Source organism: Ambystoma mexicanum, chromosome 6p (assembly GCF_040938575.1).
Source record: "Ambystoma mexicanum isolate Mex_15411 chromosome 6p, UKY_AmexF1_1, whole genome shotgun sequence".
NCBI lineage: Eukaryota > Metazoa > Chordata > Amphibia > Caudata > Ambystomatidae > Ambystoma > Ambystoma mexicanum.
In genome coordinates, this window is record NC_090935.1 from 720,398,571 (window position 1) to 720,425,249 (window position 26,679).

The window sequence follows — 26,679 nt, forward strand, 5'->3', positions numbered from 1 at the left end:
TGGACTCCTCCCTAGAATCCCTGTCGATGCAGTAGAACTTCGTGAAGGTGTGCGTCGACCGCCACGTAGCAGCCCTGCAGATGTCAAGCCGGGGCACACCAGACAGGAACACCATAGTTGCAGCGATCGCTCTGGTCGAGTGGGCTCTCGGACGGCCAGGCAACGGTCGGTTTGCCAACCGGTGACAGTGGGTAATGCAGCTCGAGAGCCACCTGGAAATGTAAGCCTTGGAGAGGGCCTTCCCATGGTTCACAAGGCCAAAGTTCACAAAAAGGTGCAACATCTTCCAGAAACTCTTTGTGGGGTCCACATAGAACTTCAGCGCTCTAGCCACACCAAGTAAGTGCAAAGTCCTCTCAGCCGGCGATGAAGGCGTCAGGAAGAATACAGGTAACACCAAGGGCTCATTTAGTTGAATGTCCGACGGCACCTTGGGCATGAAGGAGGGGTGCGTCCGTAGCACTACCCTTGTTTCGTGGAATGTCAAATAAGGTGGTTTACAAGAGAGGGCCTGGATCTCTCCAACTCGTCGTGCGAAGGTGATGGCCACGAGAGAAGCTGTTTTCCACAACAACAATTTCAGTGGCACCGAATGCATATGCTCAAACGGAGGACCCATGAGCCTAGTCAGCACCTTCACCGGCTGGAACAAGCGAAATAGTACTTGGTCAAGGAGTTCATCAAATCGATGCGACCACAGGGATGATCGTCCAGGAGATCTGGTGTAGCAGGAGATGGCACGCCACATGAACTTTGATGGAAGCATGGGCCAGTCCTGCCTTGACCAACGTCAACAAATACGGAAGTACCTGCAGAGCAGTGACTCGTAGAGGGTCGATCTTCTGAGTACGGCAGCAAACGGCGAACCTCTTTCACTTGCGCCCGTAGCATTTGAGAGTAGACGAAGGTCTTGGCTTGGCGAGCAGCTCCTTACAATCCACTGGGAGATCGTAGCCCCCAAACTAGAGTGCTGCAGGAGCCAGGCCTTCAGGTTCAGCGATCCTGGGACGTGGGTGCAGAATCGCGCCTCCTTCCCTGGCGAGAAGATCTGCGACTGCCGGAAGCTTGACTGGAGGGGACGCGGACATCCAGAAGGTCCGGGTATCATATCTGCCTCGGCCACGCCAGTGCGACGAGGGTCATCCTGCACCGGGACCGTCTGAGTTGATTGACTATTAGAAGAAGCAACGGCATACAAAAACAGGCCGTCTCAGGGGAAGGAGAAGGCGTCCCCCCCATGATCCCCAGCTGGGGAAACCTGCTGGCGAACCGCAGTCACTTGGTGTTCGTCGCCGTCGCAAACAGATCAATCTGGGGATTGCCCCATCCATGGAACAGGTGATCCACTTGGTCCTGCCGAAGTTCCCATTCGTGGCAAGAACGCATCTCCCTGCTGAGAGAGTCGGCAACAGTGTTCTTCACTCCTGCCAGATGAAACAGGATGAGGAACATTCCCTGGGCTATGGCCCAGTGCCAAAGGTCCTGCGCCTCTTTGGAGAGCGCCGGGGATCTGGTTCCCCCCGCTTCCGGATGTAGAACATTGTGGTGGTGTTGTTCGTAAAGACCTGTACCACCTTGCCCTTGAGGGACGGAAGGAAGGGCCCGAGGGCCCAAAACACTGCCTGCAGCTCCAACATGTTGATGTGAAATGTTTTCTCCGGTAGCCACATGCCTCTTGAATGAAGACCTCGGGTGTGCACTACCCATCCTTCCAGGGAGGCGTCCGTTGTGACCGTCTCCTGATGAGGTGGGGTCTGGAAATCCACGCCTGTGTTAGGCAGAAACCTGTGCAGTTCCCTTTGGGAACACTGCAAAAGATTTAGGACTACAGGTGTTAGCAGTAAACCCACTTGGTAGCAGTCTGTACCACCCAGTTTTACCTGGTAGCTGTGGCTGAGCAGTAAGACTTCTCTGAAGAAGAGTTAGGCAGTATGCAAAGTATACACGATAGGCACTCAGATACAACAATACAAGCAAACACTGACCAGAGCTTTGGTATCAAAGTATATAATTATTTATTTAAAAACACACTGTTTGAAACACTCCAGCACTCTTATGGTTAAACACTCTAAACACAGTTACTATTATAATATATACAACCCTTGTTCCTTATCGGAGAAGTCTTAGTTAACACCACTTATTTCCATACAGAGGTGAGCGCTTAACTATAGATGGCACTCCAATAAGTTTATGAAGAAGGGAGGGAAAAAGACAGAATATGGGAAGGTACACCACTCTAAGGTTTAAGAACACTATTAGCAAGGCAGTAGAGCAAAAGTCACTTGTGAGCCAAAGTCCATAGCCTGGGTCCACTCTTAGAGGGAGCAGAGCACAAATGCGCCCAAGATCACACAGTTACACTAGGCTTAGAAAGTCTTGCAGAGAGTTTAGAGAGGCTCAGAAAAGTTTAGCCAGGGTGTCCCAGGCTGACCCAGGTTCGAAAGCCGGGGGCTAAATCTACCCCGTACAGTCGGTGGCAAGGGAAGCCGGGCGGAACACGGTACCTTTAGTGGGAAGGATCCTCCAGCGGGGGCAGTTGTTCCTGGCAGCGGGTGCAAGTCTCGTCGTCGTCCAGGGGAAGAGAAGATCTCGACTTGGAGGAAAGATGAAGGTCGTTGCACTGACAGGGAAGAAACCAGCCGCAGAGTTTTCCAGTTAAAGGTATTACCCTTTAATTCGCGGTCGTGGTAAAACGTGATATCCCGGTTGCCGGGGTGCTTGGCACAGGCAAGGCGGCCACGAGATACGTCGGGAAGGCGAAAAGACGGTGCAACTGGTTATCTATCCCCACCAGTCAAAGGAAGAAGACTCTCCGGCGGGAGATCTCCGTCGTTGGGAAAAGTGGTGAGACGGTCCAGCAGGGCTCCACCGGTGGTGTCGTCGTGGCAGGTCGGCTCAGCTTCTCCCTCGTCGGATTCTTAGGTCATGTGGCGACTTCTGAAGTTCCAGTCCCCAAAGCCCTGCTTTTATGCAGAAAACCCCCATTCACTCAGCCTAGCTGTCACTCAAACATGCTAAGTGGTGAGCCGGCCGGCTCACCACTTGGGCCAATCAGGACAGAGTGCGACTTGAGTTGCCTATGTAACTCAGTCCAGGGTGCCTAAATCCCCCTCCACCCCTCCTAAGTACCCCAGACAGAGTGGCACCACTTTGGAGGGCTTCTGTGGAGAAGCCCGCCAAAAAGTGGATCAAAGGGCTCGACTTGGGTTGGAGTCGCAGAAGAGCACACAAAAGCCATTTTAGAACAGAGTTTTGGCAAAAAAATCCCAACCGGAGAATTAATATTAAATAAATAGACCGGCAGTATGTTTGAGGCTATCGTAATTAAATAAATAAAGATAGTAGCGTCGAACAATGGGAAAATCCCATAGAGAAATATTTGCGGTTGAATATAAAAAATAGTATCCACTGCCACCAGCCAAAACTCGATCGGGGGGACGGAGACGTGCCCCCTCGACTAACAGACCTTGGGGCAATTGAATTGCCCCAGCCAGTACGTCTACAATATGATGGTTTGTACTGGTTGTGTTCAGAATTTAAGACTAGTAAAGTCAATGGTGACTTTACAGGCCCTGGGAGACAGTAGTCAGTCCCAGGGTATGGAGTCTATACTGGGGAGTCACTATGACACCCCTGTGTTACTGCACTGAGGGTGCTGTATAACATACATCACAAAAACACATGAAGCCCTATGGAGTAAAAGACCCCATAGCCTATTAAGCACATCTAGAGTCAAAGAAACACACTCAAATCATGCCCAAGAGTGAGGGTAAAAGAGTCTCACTCTTGGCAGGAGAAAAAAATAAACCCCAAAAATCCAGCAAAGCTGCTGGGGGACTCACTAGGTTAGGAAATTCAGCCTAAACAGAATTCTCCCTAACAGCCTGCGGCCAGATGTGCGCGCACTCCCCACCACCGTATTGCTCAACGGAAACTCTTGTCGAGTGCGATGTTGTCCTCGAAGCTTCCAGACACTTGTATTCAATGGGCGCCGAGGACCTCTTGCAGTGGACGCATCCGAACCCTGCACAGCCGAATAAGGTATATGCATAACATCATGCCAAGCAGAGACTTGATGGACCTCACCCTTGCGATCTTCAGGGCCAACAGCCGTTGTACCTTGCCCAAGATGGCCACTATCCTCTCCTCCGACAGACGCCAGGCACAACACTGTGTTGAGTCGGGACCCCAGAAAACGCGCGTCCTGCGACAGAATCAAGCATGACTTTGCATAGTTCACCGAGAGCCCCAGATCAGTCAGGAGTTGGATGGTCCTCGCCGTGTGCAACAATTACTGTTTCTGGATTTCAGTCACCAAGTTCAAGACCTAAGGAAACTCTTCCAAACAGTGAAAAATACTCTGAAAAATAAAAACATATGCTATTCAATGATGTATCCCGCCAAACTTAGGGTGGTGCATGGGTGGGTGGGGGGGGCATTTTTATTCACGATGCCCGAGTTTGCAGAGAGATTTGCTTCTGAAATCCCGGATCCGGGGGCCTCACCCCACCACTCTTCCTAATTTGACTCAAGAGGCACATGCCCCTCTCGTGCTTATGATCCAGTCCCTTGTGGGGGCTGCCATGGGCACCACTGAATATGGCGGGCTCTATTCCTCAGGATGGTAATGCTAAACTAGATGGTATATGTGGTAAATGGCCTCTTGCCTTTGGGAGGCACAGCGGCCGCTGGCACCCCCCATGCCCAGCGGCAACTGATTGGGTTAAATTTTCATGGCTGATGTTATGACGGCGGGGGGAGGGATACGATGGCCGGTAGGTTGGAGTTTCTGGCGTTGGGCATTGTTGTAAATGTGTGGGGTATTTAGTTTGGGGAGGGTGGGGTGGCTACGGGTACCTTCTTCCGGGATTATGGAGCCCTATGAACAACGTACCCTGGTAAAATGTTTCAACTGTCGGACATTATTGATACACCCGCGGCAAGTTCAAGGGTAAGTGCAGACATCAGGTGTCAAGTGCTGGTAGTGGGACTGTAGGGATACAGAAAAACAGTCCCCAAGTGCAGGGGTGCAACTGGCGGGGGTGGGGACCTGGGCCCGAGATCAGAGGGTAGCCAGGTAACGTTTCAGTTTCAGCCAGGAAGTCGGCAGGGGAGAGGAGGAGAAAAGGCAGTAGCAAAGAGAAAGGTTTTGTGGTGCTTCTGGAACCGGAGAGGATTCTCCTCAAGTTGCAGGGAGGCTGTTCCTGAGGGAGGGACCAGCTGAAGAAAGAGATCTACCACCAACTTGTTACTTGGAGAAGTGACTGACCCTGAGGGAGTTGGAGGCAGATGAGCGAAGAGCTCAAGAAGGAAGATATTTAGGGAGCGAGAGTTGAAGGTATTGAGGCCCCCAGAAGGTGTTGTGGGCAATGCAGAGGGTTTTGAACTTAATCCTCGCAGCCACTGGGAGCCAGTGCAGAGATTTCAGTCCTGGAGAGATGTGATCCCTGGGCTTGAGACCAAGGACAAGTTTCGCAGTCCTGTTATGGAGGAGTTGCAGACAGCAGAGAGTAGAAGCGGGCAGATTTAGAAAGAGGCTGTTGCAATAGTCCAGCCTAGAGCAAACCAGAGCTTCTGGGGGAAGGGAGAAAAGGAAGAATACCTCTGAGGAGGTGCAGCTGGTAGGGTGACTTCTTAGAGATGTCCGAGATGTGAGGAGAGAAGGAGAGTGGAGTCGAATATGACCCCAGAGGTTTTTAGCCTCACAGGTGGGAGCAGGAAGAGGGCCAAGAGAGGCCGACCAGAGAGTGACAGGAAAGGAGGCGGCAGGTGTTCTGATGTGGAGAATCTCGGTCTTACTGGCATTAGGGCAGAGATCATTGGTGGCACACTACTCCTGGATAGTAGACAGACAGTCAGAGATGAGAGAGGAAGAAGAGGTGGCTGAGGGTAGCCTAAAAATTAGCTGATTGTCATCCGCATAGCACTGGAAGTTGGGGCAGAGCCCTGCAATGCACTGGGCAAGAAGTGCCAGGTATTGGTTGAACAGCCAGGGAGAGAGGTTAGACCCCTGGGAACACCACAGATGGAGATAGAGGAGAGAAAGGACCCCAGTTGAACCTGGGAGTATCGATCAGAGAAGAAAGAAGTCAGCCACGCCAGGGCCTGACCGGTGATACCCAGGTTATCACAGTGACTGTTGAGCAGGATGGCATGGTTGACCGTGTCAAAGGCAGAGGAGAGATCAAGTAAGATGAGGACACAGGGGCTGTTGGATTCAAGGTTGAAGAGCAGGTCTTCATGTATGTTCAGGAGAGCAGTTTCCGTGCTTCTGGCAGCTCTGAAGCCAGACTGATGATCATGGAGACAATCAACAGATTCAGTGTGAAGATTGAGCTGGGAGATGGCCAGCTTTTCCAAGAGTTTGCCCAGGAAAGGACTGATGGAGCCTGGGCGATAGTTAGCCGGGCAGGACGGGTCAGCAGAGAGTTTAAGAAGAGGGTGCACCAGGGAATGCTGGGGGGGGGGTGAAGGGAGCACTCCAGTAGTGTAGGAGTGGTTGCAGAAGTTGGCCAGAGCAGGCGCCAGGGAGTCAATGTGGTCCTTGATGGTTTTGGAGGAACAAGGATGAACCTGTTTTGACGAGACTTTCATACTTTCATAGATCAGACTTGTCTAGAAACCCCACCTGGGGAGAACTGGGGAAAGGCAGAGAAGGAGGAGGGAGGAAAGGTGGCTGAAGAAGGGCCAGTGGAAGAGCAGGCAGGAAGGGGAAGAGAGAGATGACAGGATGTCCTGAGTTTTTTAGATGAAATGAGAAGCCATTGCCGTGCAGAGGGCCAGGAAAGGGACACAGGTAGAGTACCGCAGGATTGGCCAGTTCCTTGCAGTTTTTAAAGAGTTCAGCCGAGTTGTTAGATGCCGCAGAGACGCAGGCTTGGATGGGAGCTCTCTTCTTGCTGAGGACAGGGAGCCGGTATTGCCCTTGGAGCAGGCAGTAGGCCAGTTTGTCAGAGAATGTACATGAAGCACGCAATTTCCGCTCAGCCACCTTGCACTTGGGTTTAAGGGTGACGAGGTCTGAGTCATACCAGGAGTTGCACTTGGCTTTTGGCTTCAAGCGGATCCTTGTGGCATGGGCAAGAACATCGAGAGCATCGGATATAGAAGAGTTGAGCATGGAAAGGGCTGTGTCGGGGTGTGAGTCAGGCAAAGGGGGGAGCGGGGTGAGAAAGTGGCGGCGAAAGCCTCAACTGACACACGCTTCATGGGTCGGATGACTGAGAAGGTGGGTGGCAGTGATGGAGTTGGCTTGGCCTGAGGAGTAGAGAGGGGGTGCTGGAAGGAAAGGGGAAAGTGATCACTCCAGGAGAGAGGAGTGGTGAGAGGGATAGAAAGGGGAAGGTTGGAGGAGATCAGAACATCCAGAGTGTGCCCTGCAGAGTGAGTCGGGCTGGAGGGGAGAATAGAGAGTGAGAGAGGGTCGCAAAGGTTGCGAAACACTCCAGAGGAAGGACAGGAAGCATCCAGGTGGATGTTGAAGTCTCCAAGAAGGATTGGTTGTGACTGAACTATTTTATCAGCCAAAGCCCCCACCCCCGCACACAGATACACACACTGATGGAAGAACAGTCAAGGGCTACAAATCTCTTGACTGTAAACACCGCGATGGTTGGTAGCCACAGATCTTGTCCCTCAAATAAGCTGCCGCCTGTACCTTTTAAGCATTTTAAAATGAGGCACGCCACCTAAAATGTAATGCGTTCCTCCCCTGCCAACCAGTGCAATGCTCGATGGGACGGAGATACATTGACCAATTTGCTCAGCCGGCAAACCATTCTAATGACCACATTATGAGCTTTTTGGAGCCTGTACAATTGTTTAGCTGGGATGCCCATCAACAGACTATTACAAAAGTCCAAATGGGCATTCATTTAAGCACCCACCAAGGTCTTAAATACAGATTAAAAAATAATGGCTACAGCGGGACTCCATCATGGTAGGACCTGAGGTGTCCCGCCCCCTCAGTTTGACCTGTTGTCGGTCAGTCTGGAACGATTGTCACTTGATTGCATGCTCAAACTCTTCCCCACTACTATCGGCCTATCAAGCAGGGTGTGGTGGTTCCTTGGTAGATTGCTGTGAACTGTGGGCACTATGCCATGCATGATGGGTGCAGACCACGAAGCAGTCCAAGGCACTCCAGGGTGAGCACAAGCTAATCGGGAGCGCAGGATGATCATCTGGGCTCATCGTAGAAACAGAGTAGCCTGTGAGGACTCGCAAGCAGAAACTTGCCGAGACAGCAAATTAGGCAATCCGTGAGCAGGCCGTGCAAGCAGGACAAATGAAGCACTCCAGGAACACGCAGGGAGAGGGGCAAGTTCCAGCTTGTCGCCAAGTGTGGTGGGGGGGGGAGTGGGCGTACACCAATACTTATGAGTTCATTCATATGCTCCCCTCCACTCACAGGCTGCAACTGCCTGAGCGTCATCAAATAGAATATATATTTATCATGTTTGTCAATCTGCTTAGAATCACATGCTGTGCATAGCCGACATCCAGTTGTAACCGCAGAGTATTGCATCTTTCTTTCGAGAATCGAAAGAGGACGTTGACATGGGCGTGCCTGTAACACTATCCCTACGTGACGTGTAGTGTACCCAAGATCCCTCACGCGTCGAGGACCCTCAGATTGTTTTTTTCCACCCAGATAACTGGTCGCCCTTATGCAGAGTTCGTAAAGAACATTGCTATTGTCCAACGACTTTTGGTCGCATTATTCTATAAAGACATTTAATATCACCCCTTCCCTCCCTTGTCTCGACGGCTGTTCCAGTTTCCGCCTAAGACCAGCCAGATTCAACGGTAGGTGATCCTGTCGGTGTTGCCGACTACGTGGCTGGGCCTTCCGCCGGCCTATACACTAGGGAGAGTGGGGTCGGGTGGACATTTCTTTTCAAACAGAAATGCCTTTCCCTTTCTTCCCTCTTTCCCAGTTTGTCTTAGGCACTGTGTAACCTCCGCTATGGCGAGGACTCCATTTAGATTTTGCCCTACTTGTAAGAGCAAATTCCCATGGAAGGGTAAGCACAGACGGTGTAACCGGTGCTTGCCACTCGATCATAAAGAGGAAGGGTGTGCGGCCTGCAAACTCCTCCGCCCCAAGACTTTGAAGGAGCGTAGAGTAAAACAGTGGGCGGCCTACGATATGTCCAAGGCTGGGACTTCTCCCAATGCCGCTACCACCGTATGTGATGACAGCGAGAGTGACTATCAGGCCTCCGAACCGGAGGTTGTTGACCTTTCGGCAGAACGCTTGCGTTCCGCATCGTCTGTCCCCAGCCCCGATAAGCACGGCGTAAGCTCTGCTGTGGGGAATCACACCCCTGCGACAAAGACGGACACGTGCATGACACTAAGCACACAACCCCTACCCTTACTTCGACTATGTCAAAAAAGACTTCGGCGCCAACGGGTGCACCAGTAATTCCGGTGATACCCACTGATCGAGATCGGCAGCCCTCCCTGCGCCTAGCGACTGGGCAATCCAAGACAAAGGGCGCTACTCCCAAAACACATAGTTCCGTCGACACGTATCACAGGAAAGCGTACGGGGATGACAAACCAAGGACTCGAGACAAGGCCTTACCACCACTGAAAGTTAAGGCACTGCCAGAAAAGGTGGCCGATAGGGGCAACTGTCAGCTGTACCTATGCGCCTCCCGACTGGTGAGGACGTCGAGGTCAGTCTGGCAAGAATTGTGGCCGACGATTTGAAATTGTGAAAGACCCAAGATTCGCCGAGATCTAAGGATGGCGTTCAGAAGTCGAGGGAAGGGCACAGGGATACCCCACCTTCATCGGTCCCGCCAGAGGACTTCTCTGAGGGAGAGGAAAATACTTTCTTCGACGCTAAGGCACAGAGCTCTATGTTTTTCGACAGAAGAGAGTGCTAGGGACACTTTTTCAACGGAAGACTATGAGAGGGACACCTTTCCACCCCCCCACCCCCCAGACCATTCTAGATCGTCAGTCTGGACTAGGGAAAAGTTTGAGGACTGCATGGAAAAGCTGGACAAGTTTGTTTTACGTGCAGAACCTACACCAAGAAGGCCAAGGGAGGAAAGCCCTGCTAACCCTAGATCTAAATTCCCAAGGCTTTCTAACACCTTTAGAAGAGGATATATATAATTATGAGCTTTAATGAAGAAGACATTCTACCAGGTAAGGTACAGAAGAATCCTTTCTATAACTAGGATGAACATGAGCCCATTGAAGATGAAACTATGGAAGGCTGGGGGGGAGGACCCAGATGTGGGTGACCCTCAACCACCATGGCAGTCCCCAGAGCCACAAGACACAGACGCAGATATTCTGGCCTTGGACTCTCCTCAGAACACCCCTACAAGAAATCCTTCTACTATTGATGATCAACTAGCATTTAATGTAATAGTGCGCCCATCTGTTCCAAGGCAAGTTTGGTAAACGAAGAAAAAAAATGAAAATGGCAGGCTGCACTTTAGGGGGTGCTGAGGGGCACCCTAAACCGCCAGGGAATTTTGTAATGTAAAGGGGGGTGCACCTCTCCAACCCCCCCCCCCAAATGGAGGGGTGGCGCACGGAAGAAGCAGGTGAGTGCAGGCGTCCCCATTTGCCCACTTAATTAAAAAAAAAAAATGCCCCGTGCGCCCTGTAATTCCCAGCGACCATTTCCTGGTCTCCCCTCTCCTCCTGCCTCCCAACCTGCCCACCGCTTCCCATTGGTGAATACCATGCTGCTGGCTGGGGTCTAGCAACCCGCTCGCCGCCACCTGCCCTCCACCCGCCTCCTGAGTCCAACCCCGCCCTGCGATTGGTGCTATTGACGATCTTTACCGACCTTGCCTGGGCAGCCCTCTGCCCGGCAGCCCCCGCGGCTAAGGACCTCAAGGCAAAGGGCGGCTCCTACATTGGCGGCTCCAAGATGTGTCTGCAGGTGTCAGCAGGGGAAGCCAAGGAAGCCAGCAGACACCAACAAAACTGAGTGTGGCATGGGAGGGGTGTAGAGCAATTACTCTACTCAGAAAGCCCGTCACTCTACCTTACCTTCAATAGCATAGACTGCCATAGAATTAGACAATACATACTTAGAAATACTTGTTACCACTGTAAATGGATTGTAAATGTTGCCTTCTGATGCATATGAACTTTTTTAAGCTAGTATCACACATGTAGGGAACTTACCATTAGCCTGCGTCGCATCTAGATAGAAATGTGAATGTTAGCGTGTGCCGCACTCATATGGAATTCAAATGTTATTCCTAACATGCACCACACTTAGAATTCTGAACCCTAGCTTGCGTCGCATCTAGATAGAAATGTGATAGTTAGCATGTGCCACCCTCGTATGGAATTCTGAACTTTAGAATGTAACTGTTAGCATGTGCCTCACTCAGGATTCTTAACTCTAGCCTGCGTCGCATCTAGATAGAAATGTGACTGTTATCATGTGCCACACTAGTATGGATCTCTGAACTTTACCTCGCGTCACATCTAGATAGAAATGTGTTTGTTAGCATGTGCCACACTCGTATGGAACTCTGAACTTTACAATGTAACTGTTAGCCTCACTCAGGATTCTCAACTCTAGCCTGCGTCGCATCTAGATAGAAATGTGACTTATGTGCCACACTAGTATGGATCTCTGAACTTTACCTCGCGTCACATCTAGATAGAAATGTGATTGTTAGCATGTGCCACACTTAGAATTCTGAACCCTAGCTTGCGTCGCATCTAGATAGAAATGTGCATGTTAGCATGTGCCACACTAGTATGGAATTCTGAACTTTAGCTTGCGTCACATCTAGATAGAAACGTTATTCCTAACATGCACCACACTTGGAATTCTGAACCCTAGCTTGCAGCGCATCTAAATAGAAATGTGAACGTCAGCATGCACCGCACCTAGATGGAATCCCTAATTGCAAGGGCAACAATGCGAAACTATCCAACCAACTAACAATTCCATCCCTCTGCATACACCTCTCAAACTCTAACCAAACACAACCACAAGCCTAAAAAGCAGCAATCCGCACAAACTTCACAACAATGCAACAACAAAACTAACCACACATAGACTTGCACAACAGCACACGATGACTACGGACCGTAAAACACCCCAAGCCCAGCCAACTGACCCACCCGGCTGAGGCTGCCAACAGCACATCACTGCTCTCGCACTTTTCCAGCTTATCCCCACTAACCCATCCTTCTAGTCCCCCTTTTCCGAGCCGCCAGAGCGCCAGGGGTCCACTTCAGTGGTGATAGTGCGCGGTACAAATGTCCATTAACATTAACATCATGTTGGACCAGTACCTTCAGCCCAGACATAACGTGACTGTCCCTCAGGAGCTAACCACTCCTGAAAAATCTAACATCACTTTACTCACATGGAACATTCGGGGTCTTACTAATGAGAAAAAGACACACCTCATCACCAATTACATGAGAAATCACCACGTTAATGTTCTGTGTATACAGGAGACTCACCTGGGGAAGGAGCACAAAATCCTCCCCCCTGGCTGGTTGGGGCATTCACAAGTGTTAGGGAGAATTCTCTGTTTAGGCTGAATTTCCTAACCTAGTGCGTCCCCCAGCAGCTTTGCTGGATTTTTGGGATTTATTTTTTTCTCCTGCCAAGAGTGAGACTCTTTTACCATCACTCTTGGACATGATTGGAGTGTGTTCCTTTGACTCTAGATGTGTTTAATGGGCTATGGGGTCTTTTACTCCATAGGGCTTCATGTATTTTTGTGATGTGTGTTACACAGCACCCTCAGTGCAGTAACACAGGGGTGTTATAGTGACCCCCCAGTATAGACTCCATACCCTGGGACTGATTACTGTCTCCCAGGGCATGTAAAGTCACCATTGACTTTACTAGTCTTGAATTCTGAACAGAACCACTACAAACCATCATATTGTGGACGTACTGGCTGGGGCAATTCGATTGCCCCGGGGTCTGTTAGTCGAGGGGGCACGTCTCCGTCCCCCCTGATCGAGGTTTGGCTGGTGGCAGTGGATACTACTTTTTGATATTCAATCATTTCTCTATGGGATTTTCCCATTGTTCGAGGCTACTATCTTTATTTATTTAATTACGATAGCCTCGAACATACCGCCGGTTTATTTAATTATTATTAATTCTCCGGTTGGCATTTTTTGCCAAAACTCTGTTCTAAAATGGCATGTGTGTTCTCTTCTGTGACCCCAACCCAAGTCGAGCCCTTTTGTTCCACTTTTTGGCGGGCTTCTCCACAGAAGCCCTCCAAAGTGGTGCCACTCTGTCTGGGGTACTTAGGAGGGGTGGAGGGGGATTTAGGCACCCTGGACTGAGTTGCCTAGGCAACTCAAGTCGCACTCCGTCCTGATTGGCCCAAGTGGTGAGCCGGCCGGCTCACCACTTAGCATGTTTGAGTGACAGCTGGGCTGAGTGAATGGGGTTTTTCTGCATAAAAGCAGGGCTTCGGGCACTGGAACTTCAGAAGTCGCCACAGGACCTAAGAATCCGACGAGGGAGAAGCTGAGCCGACCTGCCACGACGACACCACCGGTGGAGCCCTGCTGGACCGTCTCACCACTTTTCCCAACGACAGAGGAGATCTCCCGCCGGATAGTCTTCTTCCTTTGACTGGTGGGGATAGATAACCAGTTGCACCGTCTTTTCACCTTCCCAACGCATCTCGTGGCCGCCTTGCCTGTGCCAAGCACCCCGGCAACCGGAATACCACGTTTTACCACGACCGCGAAATAAAGGGTAATACCTTTAACCGGAAAACTCAGCGGCTGGTTTCTTCCCTGGCAGTGCAACGACCTTCACCTTTCCTCCAAGTCGAGATCTTCTCTTCCCCTGGACGACGCCAAGACTTGCACCCGCTGCCAGGAACAACTGCCACCGCTGGAGGATCCTTCCCACTTAAGGTACCGTGTTCAGCCTGGCATCCCTTGCCACCGACTGTACGGGGTAGATTTAGCCCCCGGCTTTCGAACCTGGGTTAGCCTGGGACACCCTGGCTAAACTTTTCTGAGCCTCTCTAAACTCTTTTCGAACTCTCTGCAAGACTTTCAAAGCCTAGTGTAACTGTGTGACCTTGGGCGCATTTGTGCTCTGCTCTCTCTAAGAGTGGGCCGAGCCTATGGACTTTGGCTCACAAGTGACTTTTGCTCTTCTGCCTTGCTAAAAGTGTTCCTAAATCTTAGAGTGGTGTACCTTCCCATATTCTGTCTTTTTCCCTCCCTTCTTCATGAACTTATTGGCGTGCCATCTATAGTTAAGCGCCACCTCTGTCTGGAAATAAGTGGTGTTAACTAAGACTTGTCTGATAAGGAATAAGGGTTGTATATATTATAATAGTAACTGTGTTTAGAGTGTTTTACAATAAGAGTGCTGGAGTGTTTCAAACAGTGTGTTTTTAAATAAATAATTATATACTTTGATACCAAAGCTCTGGTCAGTGTTTGCTTGTGTTATTGTATCTGAGTGCCTATTGTGTATACTTTGCATACTGCCTAACTCTTCATGAGGGAAGTCTGACTGCTTAGCCACAGCTACCAGGTAAATATGGGTGGTACAGACTGCTACCAAGTGGGTTTACTGCTAACACCTGTAGTCCTAAATCTTTTGCAGTGTTCCCAAAGGGAACTGCACAGGTTTCTGCCTAACAGGTATGGGTCTTCCTATTCGAACCACTCTCGGGCTGTTGTGATTTATATACACCGCTCGTTGGACTTTAAATAGCACAAACAGGTTTCTGACGAGGGCCGGTTTATGGCTGGAGAAATCGTGGCCTGGTCTGTCCTATTTATAAATATCTACAGCCCTAATTATGATTCACCCGAATTCTTCCAAACATGCTCTGAACACTTACGGTCATTTCCGGGGTATGAGGTGGTCTGGGTGGGGGACTTTAATTTGGCTCTTTCGTCTACATTAGACAGGTCCTCGTCAGCTCCAAGGCCGCTTGCCCGGGCGGCCCAAACATGGCAGTCTATTGCCCTGGATTACAACCTGATTGATATCTGGCGATTACATCACCCAGCTGAGCGCAAATTCACATTTCACTCTAGTGTACACTGTAGCTCTTCCAGGATAGACTACATTCACCTGTCCCCAGAATTGGCACATGTGTCTAGCGGGGCTTCAATTCTCCCAGGTACCCTGTCGGATCACTCCCCGGTCCTGGTGCAATTCACGGGTCCTTGTTCTCCCCCTAAGCAACTGAGATGGAGATTTTGGTCTTGGGCTTTGGAGGATATGATATGGCATTTGTAACGCGCCTATACACAAGCGTTTCAAGGCGCGACGAGGCGGGGGGGGGGAGACAAAGGGAGACAGACAACGATCCTACTAGGCCAGGTGTCATTCAGATCGCGCAAGTGCAAGGGTAGGGGGACAGGGAAAAGTGCAGGGTAAGGGGAGAGGGGAAGTGCAGTACATGGTTAGTAGAATACAAGATAAATAATAGGGCCAGCTGGTGGCAAGTGCAGTACATGGTTAATAGAATACGAGATAAATAATAGGGCCAGCTGGTGGCAAGTGCAAAGGTAAGTGCCTGGAGAAGGTGCTGTAGGATACAGAGACAGTCCCGTAGTGCATGTAGGCAGTGCGAGGAAGAGTGGCTGGGCCAGGACATGAGATGTGGCGTTCCGGGAGGATTTGCGCCAAGCCATCTCCAAATTCTTTCAGCTAAATGAGGAATCAGTCCCTAGCTTGGGGGTTGTATGGGAAACGTTTAAGGTGTATTTGCGCAGCTGGTGTATGTCACAGGAGGGGAGTGTCCTGAAAAGTATTCGCCGGGCCAGTGTGTCTAAAGAAAAAGAAATTAAAATAGTTCCCCATCTACGTAGTATGTTCGACGAGGCGGCCTCCTCCCGGAATCCATCAGGACGGCACTGGTTATGGTGCTACTAAAGCCTAATAAAGACAAAAAAAAATGCTCCTCCTATCGACCTTTACTGCTGATGAACACAGATAATAAGTTTTTGGCGAGGTTGCTGGCCGATCGACTCCTCCACATATGCCCGACTTGATCCTCCCAGATCAAGTAGGATTTATACCAGGGCTTTCCACTCAAAACAACCTGCGGAGATCGTTTACCCTAATGCATAATGTGAATCCTGAGATACCGATTGCGGTGGTGGCCTTGGATGCGGAGAAGGCGTTCGATTCTGTCGAGTGGCCTTGTCTGTTCGAGGTCCTCAGCCGCTCAGGAGTCGGTACCTCGTTCCTAGACTGGATCCGGCTTCTCAACACTGCCCCTCGCGCATTGGTTTACACTAACAGGATTCAATCCACTCCTATTCATCCTACCTGTGGTACTAGGCTCTGTGCCCTGAGAGAGTTTCATTCGCACTGTGGGGTGAATATTCGTTCCCATACATCCACCGTCTTCCCTTTATGCAGACGACATGTTATACGTTAAAAACCCTCAGATCAATTTACGCCCCATGAAGGAAGATATCTCCACTTTCGGTGGCCTATCTGGCCTTCAGATAAACTGGTCCGAATCTGAGGTGCTTCCGCTCACAGCAGGGGTGTCCCAGCAGGACATCGGGGAGGAATTTGCATGGTGTCCGCGGGGTATTCGCTACCTGGGGCTACGGGTATCTATGTCTGCAATTAAGCTATACGAGGAGAACTATGTTACGACCCTGCAACATTTGGAGCACAGAGTTGACACATGGGTACGTCTTCCTATCTCTCAAGCAGCCTGCATATCCTTATCCAAAATGGTTATCCTGACAAAATTACTATATATTTTCAATAATGTCCCGATATGGCCACCCATGAGCTTTTGGAATCGCTTAAAGTCCATGATGACCAAGCTGATGTGGGCTGGGAATCAACCCTGTATCTCTGAGTACAATGTGTTGCCCGTATTCTCAGGGCGGTCTGGATGTCCCCAACCTGTACTTATACTACCTAGTAGCCCAGATTGAATATTCCATTTGGGGTGGTTCCCCACAAGCAATTTCCCCCACTCGCACCTCGAGAGATCGGTTACTCAGCCCAATGACCTTAGAGGTCTCTTGTGGGTCGTCCGTGAGCGTCACGTGAGGGTGGAGGTCCAGCCCCTGGAGATTACCATTAAGGCTTGGGATCAATTAGCGAAATGGGCAGGGCTGGGTCCTTGGTACTCTCCCTCGATGGCCAAATATATAGAGTTTGTGGTATTCCCGAACACATGAGCATATTTTTATTCAGCACTTTCATAACCTGCAGATCTGCACGTTAGGAGATGTGACACCGGGAGGCAAATTCATAACATGGGAAGATCTTAAGGGCCGGGGCGAATGGTCCTCAGTTACAATGTTGCTATACTTCCGCCTCCGGGAAGTATTAAAGGCAAGGTGGCCCGAACGCACCCCAGATATCCTCAGTGATGGAGTACACTATCGCTCCGACATCCCCTAGAAAGGTGATTTCGACTTTATATGGTCTGGCCCGGCCACTCGGACCTCCCCCTTCATCCAAATATAAGGCTAAATGGGAGGATTGCATGACGAAGTCATTATCGGAGGCCCAATGATGATCCATTCTCGCTCAGACTAAAACGATCTCCAATAAACAATAAATTCTGCTTGATCCACTTTAAATGTATACATCAGTTATACTACTCTCCGCTTTATTTGCATAAACTGTTTCCTCTTAGGTCTTCGGACTGCAAGCGATGTCAACAGGCCCCAGCTGACTTATCACGTGGAATGGTCCTGCCCTCGGATCCATTCCTATTGGTCAGCTATAGCTGAGGTTATGGAGAGGATAGTTGAGGCCCTGATCCCGTTTGCTCCTGAGACCTGGTTGTTAGCATTGGTGGAAATGGATTCCCACAGTGACAGGCGGCTGGTAGGCATGGCTTTTGTTATTGCTGGGTCATTGGTGGCAAGTTCCTGGGGGGCAGTGGCGGCACCTATTTTACAACATTGGCTCAATACTATGTCAAGCTGTGAACGCAGGGAGACAATACAACCAGAAACTTCCCCCTAGCAGCATGCCAGAGACTATTGGGTGGCCTTCAGGAGTTACATGACCAATGAGTCTTTGAGTGATTCCTCAGTGCAGGTCAACTTGGAAGACTCAATCCAGGCTGCAACCCCCAGGGACTATTTAAGAACAATGTCTTTGAATGGTTCAAGGCGGGTCATGTGCCTTATTAATAGTGTGTTGATGGAAGGGAGAGCATGGCATTTGTTGCGATTGGGATATACTGAAGTGCAATTATTCACTGACTGCCTTTCCAGAAGGAGTGGGGTGGTGGGGTATCGCTGCCCCATGTTGGGGCTTGGTTTGTGTTTTGTTTGCTGTATTGTTTGAATTGCAAAAGATAATGAAAAAAAAAAAGAAAAACTTGAATGTTGGCTCGTGGTCGAAGGTGCTGGATACTCACTTTGAATGCCGCAGAGCCCGTCGCAATAGCGCTCCCGGTGGCAGTGGACACGCGGTGCTTAGCCTTATGTTGGGGCCTGCGCAGGAGGGGCGCCCTCAAAGGTCTTAGAAGACCGCTCAACGTTCTTCTTCTGGGCAGGGGAGGCATGCTGCCGGGACTCGACTAGAACAGGGGCCTTGGCCTGCAGCGACTCGTTGAGGCCTAAAACGGTTGTTCAGCGTGCAGGGTACTATCTCCTGACAAGACGCACAGTCAACCTCCACGTGCGTCGGGCCCTGAGTGCAGGCAGTAAAGGCACAGGGAATGTCCGTCATGCCGTAGGTTGCAGCTGGGGCAAACCTTGAAGAGAGGTGCTGAGTCGTCCTTCTCATCCGTCAAGTCCATGTGGCGTAGGCCTTGAAGAAGCTTCTGGAATCCCCCAAGAAGAAACTTGACGAAATCCGGAAACGGGTCTCTGTTAATCGGAAGGTAGATCGATGGCGCATGAGGCTCGATGGACCGAAAAAACTTAGCCACACTCTTAGAAAAGAATTGCAAAATGCAGTAAAAGCTCGAGAGCTATAGCACGAGGACTCCCCAACACTTGAACGTGCAGTAAAAATCTGAAGATGGCTGCCAGAGGATGGGCTTAGTAGAGGGCAGTCATTGGCTGGGGGCAGTATGAACCTGAGACCAGTGATTGGTTGTTAGGAGAAAGACAGTTCAGAAGTGAAACCAAGGATTCCCAGCCTGACGGGGAATATCCATGAGCATGTGAATCCATGCCAGACACCATGCTGGAGAATAGTAGAAAACTCATCATACAAGCTTAATTTATCACAGAGTGCCCACAAGATGCCACATGAAAGCTCTACCAAAGCACAGATCTACATACATAATCAAGGTGAGCGTTGGAGCTAAAAGCAACTTTCATTTGATTGACTTTTGAACAGGCAGTCTTCTGTTGATGCCAAATGTAGTTTCCAGGCATGCCGAAAGGTCCTTGTAATACGGTGTTTCATTGTCTTTCAATATGAAACATTAAAATAGTGAAGTTATCTAAATTGTTTTGATAGTAAACAATAAAAAAAGGTAAGAACAAGAACGCATTGCATGACAATTTTCCTAACTGCCTACTAACAAAATATTTTACTATTTGTATCATTTACAAGTTCCACTTCTCACTTTTCCTCCCTCAAATGCCTTGTCTGTAAAATCAGCAGTAGGATACCTCATTAAATTAGCACTCGCTTCAGAGATCTGTGTGCAACCTTCAGTCAAGACTTTGAACCATGGCAGGGATATCTGAGCCCTTCATCTTTCTTGGATTGTTCAATTGAGTACCATTAATTTGGGTAACAACGCGAGTTATAGCACAGAGAGGAATCCTCCTGAAACACTGCAGGAAAATGTTACATTTTTAAAATTAGGACTGCTTGAAAAACCAAAATCCTCAGTCCTCTCTGGTGGTTGACATTTTTCCTCCATGCTTACAATGGATACATAATGAGGGTAACAAGATCTTCGTTCAACAGTTTACCTTTGACGCATTAATATTGATGAATTCTATTCAGAATATAAACCGAATCCACACATGAATTACATTTTACAAGAATAAAAACTTACAGAGGCTCACTCTCGCCGCTCAGTGTAGGATTCATAATGTAGTCCTTGGTTATTGGTTTTACCCAGAGTAGCACCATAAGTAAAGGTGCCAAGAAATTTATGTGAAGCAAGATCCTGAAAGTCAAAAATAAGATTAACCAAGATGTAAACAAAGCTGTAGAATTGTAGCCAGTCTCTCCAATCATTAAAGGTAAACAAAATCGCCATTTATATATTCTTTAAGACTTTACACTCCAGGAGGATGATCTTGGTAGTGCAGGACTTTGAACTGGTTAGGCCCAGCAGTTCAAATGGGAAACTCAGACATGCAAGTTTAGAAGACAGATTCATAATTCCTACAAAGTGTACATAATTCAGGTTTCTTTTTTAAAAGTGTGTCAGCAAATATTTTCAGGCATATCTGAAATTCACTAGAATACACATAGTTTATAGGTGTGGATGGAGGACGACATGCCTGTTTAGAGTACCCTTTCAATGAACTTAATGCAAGCCCCATACAATGCTAGCAACATGTATGATGCTTACCATTTAAAAAAAAAAACATTTCTTTTTGCAGCTTTCACATATCATTCAATGAGACCTGCAGCATATCTGCTGACGGTTTTGTGACCATGACCAGATTTCTGATCATGAGGTCTTTTTAAAATCAAGCCCTTGCTTAACTAATTTTCTTTTGGGGGAAGTTGACAGTTCTTGAGGTTTCCAGAGCAGCCTGATGTATCGCACTGCGAACTCATATATGGAGAGTATTGACAAAAGAAGACCATCTGCATTTAAAGTGAGCAGTGCTGAAAAGTTAGTTGTACTGTTTTTTTTCCACGTGTGAAAGTAATGATTCAACTGTTTGGACAAATATTGTGCCAGCAGATTCAGTGAATCAGTGCCTCCTTTTGTTATAGACGATATTTAACACAAAACATGGAGACAACCGCTGTGCAAAGCTACAGGATTTAAAAGGATGTTTCCTTAAGACACAGCACTGAAAGGGCCAGATGTCTGAAATGTAATTAGTATCAAAGTGAAATCGGCCCGTTTACCTGAACATAATGCTTTTGAAGATGAGAGTTAAATGAACAATCCTGTGATCCCCAGAATATTGCTCCGTTTTCAAAATGTTATACCAGGAACACAATGAAATTGTGTATTTAAAGAAATTCAAAAGCGTTGTTCTAATGTAATGTTTTACTTCCCCAAACAATTGCCAGATTATTGTACAAAGCTGCAATGACACATTGAACTTATTCAAGTTAAGATATTATCTATGCACATGATTTGAAAAGCCATTTGTTGTGCGAGTTGAGAAACCTGTGTATTCATTTTGCCAGTCTTCAAGTTGGGCGGGTTTTGAACTTTGAGAAGGCAGCCCCCTTTGGCCACCTCTCCCTCTCTGCTTCCTTTTTCGTCCTTCGCTCTGACAACACCTGACAATTTTTCTAGACAAGTCCGATCTATAAAAGTGTCTTCCAAAAAGGTGCTCCTCCAGAACCACCAAGGAGCACATTGCCACCCTCGCTCCAGCCTTGGTTAATTATCACTCTTTCGCCACTGGATCTTTACCCTCTCCTCAACCACTCCCTTGTGCATCCCGCTAAAAAAGCCTTCTGCCAATCCTATATATCCGGCCAACTCTCCCCTGATTGCTATCACTCCTTTCCTGGGCAAAATCCTGGAAAAAATTGGCCATCTCCCAGCTTGCCCGCCCCCACCCCCTCACACGGAATCGGTTGGCTGTCTCCATGACCATCAGTCTGGGTTCAGAGCCGCCAAAGGCACGGAAACTGCTCTCCTGAACACCTGTGAATATCTGCTCTCTAACCTCGACTCCAGCTCACCCTCTGTCCGCATCCTCCTTGACCTTTCCTCTGCTTTTGACAGGATCAATCAGGCCATGCTAATCAACAGACTCCGTGTGAACCTGGGCATCATGGATCAGGCCCTGGCCTGGCTGATCTCCTTCCTCTTGGACCGTCCCTCCCAGGTCCAACTTGGGTCCTTTCCCTCTACCACCTCTCAGTCCACATGTGGTGTCCCCCAGGATTCTATTCTCTCCCTCTTTAATGTCCATCTGTCTGTCATGATGCCTACCTCCAAGGAGCCAGGTCCGACCCAGCAACCCCAGAGGCAGGCATGATTTCCCCCAGGGGAGTGCCAGCGGGCCCAAGCTGGGGCCCTTTGGACGCAGTCCTGGCGTCTTAGGCGCCAGGCTCATGTTGGACCTCTGTCCTGGCGCCTTAGGCGCCAGGCTCATAAAGCTAGACATCTGTTCAAGTGTTTTAATGTGCACTTACCTGTTGCAGACCATGCTGCCACATCCAGGCCCTCTTGAGGCCTGAATAGGAACTACTTTACCTGTGGGACTACTTTCCACCCGGGTGTGGACAGGGAAGGATACATACCTGATCGGAGGAAGGATACACACTTGGAACTTCTTCCAAAGCTATTTAAATCACACCCGATCAGCAACTCACGCTTCGCGTTGTTCTGCTCCTCGCAGCTGGACGCTCACCGTGTCAGCTCCTGCATCTGGACTTCAGCCACGCCTGTCAGCATCCTGGGTCACCTGCAAAGGGAGACAAGAGACCTACCAGCTAATCTGAACCACGGAGACATCACCGACGATCCTGAAAGGGAATACATCATTTTTAAAAGCATTTCGTTACGATCGCTGCAGCGCTGCATTTCACTCACCTTTCCTGGGTTCCTCCATCTTCAGCAGCGATCATCCGGATACACAGCCACTTCCCAGAGCCTAGAGAAAAAGACAAGAATAAGAGGTGAGAGAAGGAAGGGAATAGGAAAAGCTCAGTTTCCTTCTAAGACTTACCTGTTGGGTCATTCCCATTTCATTTCGGGTCTTGCTGCTTCCAAGCATTTTCTGGACCCCGGCCCCTATGGGGAAAAAAGACAAAGACATTAGATGAGCGAATGCAAAAACATTACCTGAGCGCTCATTTGGGACTTACCAGATCTTTACTGGAACTGCACGTTTCACTTCGGGTCGGCGCCATATCTCCGGCATTCCAAACCCCGGCCCCTATGGGGAAAAGACATCAACATTAGCGCTTTGTTGCAAGAAGTCTCCAAAGGAATCTTCATTCATCACCTGAAAAAAGACAATGAACATTATTATTTAAAGCTTGAACTTTTGAACTTGCAACAGAACTTTTACAACGCCTTACCAGTATAATCAAGCTTACCTGAACTCCCATCCAACTTCAATCCAGTGAAGTAACTGGGTTCAACGCGCCCCTGCGTCAGAAGCAGGATGGAGAGCTCGCCCTTTCAGACCCTAAGGTGAGACTTCACGGGGAATCGTGGAAGGGTATCGTGGAGGGTTGGAAGAGAGTGGGAGGCTTGAGCATTACTCAGTCAGTAGGTAATACTCCCTTTTCACGCACAGGGGTATATTCCTAGGAGCCGGAGAAGCCAGAGTAGAGGGCCCTTCCTGTCCATCTTCAGAGTCCTGCGCTTCACCATTGAAGAAGCATCAGCACTCGAAGCCAGACCTGCGCCTCCATGGGAACCAGGTGAGCGTTACAGAACGCGAAGCCTACCCACAATTTCCCACCCGGGCGCTATGGAGACTTCCGAGACTAACCAGCTGGCCCAGCTTTTGGTGGAATTACGGGCAGAGGTGCACTCAGCCCGCCAGGAGACTAACGCTCTCAAAAGAGAACTGATCTTATCTAAGGAAAGAACTGATGACCTAGCCAAAAGGTTATTACAGGCCCAGGCAGGGCACACTCCTTTACCTAATTCTGGAGACATTTCCACATCAATGGGTTTGAGTAACCCGGTACAAATTAATCTACCTGGACACATGCCTTTGGCCCCGCCTGAACGTTTTGCGGGGGATCCCAAGAAATATGCCGTCTTTATGAACCAATGTCGTTTACACTTTCTATGCAGACCCGGAGCCTTCCCTAACGACCAGACCAAGGTAGCCTTTATACTATCTTACCTCAGTGGCAGTGCTACCGATTGGTCTATTCCATTGGTAAATCAGGATGATCCCATTCTCCAGAATTTTCAGGGCTTCCAGGCCAGCATGGAAAGATTGTTCGCTTGACACTCTCAAGGACAGGCCCTTGATAACGAACTGCTATCCTTACGACAAGGTAATCAGGATCTTCTGTCCTACATAGCCACCTTTAACAGACTGGTTGTGGAAACTGGATGGCCAGAAAGCAAAAGGATCACATTGTTTCATCGAGGCCTGCGCGGAGAGCTTAAGGATGTTCTAGCTCAGATAGTAAACCCACCCCAGGTCTGCGCAGACTACATTGACTTGGTGGTTCAACTTGATCACAGACTTCAAAATAGAAAAGCAGATCGGTTCAAGTATGAAAACCAAGCACCGATCAAAACCCACGCTACTTCCAAGAGTACCGACGTATCTGAACCTATGCAAATTGGTGGTGTTAAAGGACCATTAACGCAGAAAGAACGAGAGAGAAGGCGGCAAATGCAACTTTGTCTGTATTGCGGGACTTCCGGTCACTTTCTTCGAAATTGTCCAGTTAAACCACTTAAGAAGGTGGTTGGAGCTACTGATAACGAATTAGTGACACTTGATTCGGGAAACGACCTAGCCCGGCAAGTGGACCCCTTGAAAACTAACTCTTTGACCTCACATTTCGTCATGCCAATGGTGCTCGTGGACCCAAAACAGCCTCAGCAGTTGCATGCTATAAAAGCATACATCGACAGTGGAGCTATTGGAAATTACATAGACCGTGAATTGGCTTCCAGGATTAAGCTTCCTCTCCGCCCGAAAGTAACCCAAGATGTCATTACTACAGTAGATGGAACCGAAATAGCCTCAGGGCCTGTAACGCATTCCACTGTTGAAGTGACACTGGTGGGTCAGGATGGACATCGGGAAGCAATCGAGTTTGATGTGATCAAGGCCCCACAATTTCAAGTAATTCTTGGAATTCCTTGGTTAGAAACACATAATCCCAGAATTGACTGGCGAGCAAAGAAGATATGTTTTCCTGATTGTGAACCAACTTGTTATCCAAGAAATCCAGCTATGGGTCTAGCCACAGCAACTTCCACCCCTGTACAGCTACCGTCTGAATACCAAGAATTCCAAGACGTTTTTCAGAAAGAACAGGCTAACACGTTACCTCCCCATCGGTCTTATGATTGCCAGATCGATCTGGTACCCAATGCTCAACTACCTTGTAGTAGGATTTATGCTCTTACTGAACCTGAGAACCTGCATTTGCGTCAGTATTTAGATCAGTACCTAGCCAATGGTTTTATTTGCCCGTCCAAGTGTCCTGTCTCTTCAGCTCTGTTCTTTGTGCCAAAAAAAGAAGGCGACCTTAGAACGTGTATAGACTATCGTGCCCTAAATCAAATAACGATGAAGAATCGTTATCCTCTGCCCTTGATCCCTGAGCTTATCGACCAGGTGAAAGACGCTTGTGTGTACACCAAGTTAGATCTCCGAGGAGCTTATCACCTGGTGCGCATAAAAGAAGGCGACGAATGGAAGACTGCATTCCGCACCAAATTTGGGCTCTTCGAATATCATGTGATGCCCTTCAGTTTGTGCAATGCACCTGCCGCCTTTCAGTACTTCATGAATGATGTTCTTCGGGAACTTATCGATGTCTGTGTCATTGTTTACATTGACGACATCCTGGTGTACTCTTCTTCAGAATCTGATCACAGAAAACATGTTAGGGCAGTTCTTGAGAAACTGCGCCAGCACAGCCTATTTGCAAAACTCGAAAAATGTGTTTTTCATACCACAGAAGTTGAGTTTCTCGGATTCATCCTGACACCTCAAGGAGTCCGAATGGACTCGCGAAAGGTGGACGCCATCCTCAAATGGCCATCTCCAAGCTCGGTGAAGGGAGTTCAGAGCATGCTCGGCTTTGCCAATTTCTATCGAAGATTCATCCCGGAATTTTCCCGAACAGTCCAACCCATCACCGCTCTCCTAAAGAAAAACAAACGCTTCAAATGGACTCTTGAGGCCGAACAAGCATTCCAGGACCTGAAAACCAAATTCACCTCTGCACCTGAACTGAAGCACCCGCACCCAGATCTCCCGTACATAGTGGAAACCGATGCTTCCAGTTCGGCCATGGGAGCTATCCTGTCGCAAAGAGACCCAAAAACTAACCAACTACACCCAGTGGCCTTTTGGTCCAGAAAATGTTCTCCTCCTGAAATCAACTACGCAATTACCGATAAAGAGTTATTGGCCATCAAATCTGCTTTCAAGGCTTGGCGTCACTACCTTCTCGGGGCAAGACACACCATCACCGTAATTACGGACCACAGAAACTTACAGTATTTAAAGAATCTTAGGCTTAACTTCATTGTGATCTATTGAGGATATCCAAACGCAAGTAAAACAACTTCTAGACTCTTCAACCTTATTGGAATGGAGTCAAAAGGGTCCTCATTACACCGTTAAGGATGACTTACCCTACTTCCAGGAGCGGTTGTTTCTGCCAAGTAAAGAATTGCAAGAACTTGTTATTGCCCATCACCATGAATCTTTAATGGAAGGACACCCTGGTATCGCTAAAACGGAGGAAAAAATCAAACGCCACTCCTGGTGGCCTTCTTGGAGAAAAGACAAGGTCTTTTGTACTGTCTTGCGGAATTTGCGCCCAAAACAAGGCTCAAAAGAAAAGGCCAGCCGGCCTACTTCAACCCTTAGATATTCCACCGGCACCAT

The 26,679-nt window shown here is 48.9% G+C and overlaps 1 protein-coding gene across 4 annotated transcripts in view; it reads right to left on the reverse strand.

Moving 5' to 3' along the window:
• TMEM161B (transmembrane protein 161B) overlaps positions 1–26,679 on the reverse strand; it is a 919,424-nt gene that overhangs the window by 313,923 nt on the left and 578,822 nt on the right. For 3 of the 4 annotated variants that reach the window (XM_069627592.1, XM_069627594.1, XM_069627593.1), the window contains exon 9: positions 19,974–20,087. The exons of the other annotated variant lie outside the window; for it this stretch is intronic. In XM_069627592.1, coding sequence (XP_069483693.1) covers positions 19,974–20,087 — 114 coding nt within the window. The remainder of the gene's footprint in view (positions 1–19,973; positions 20,088–26,679) is intronic. 4 annotated transcript variants of the gene reach the window in all.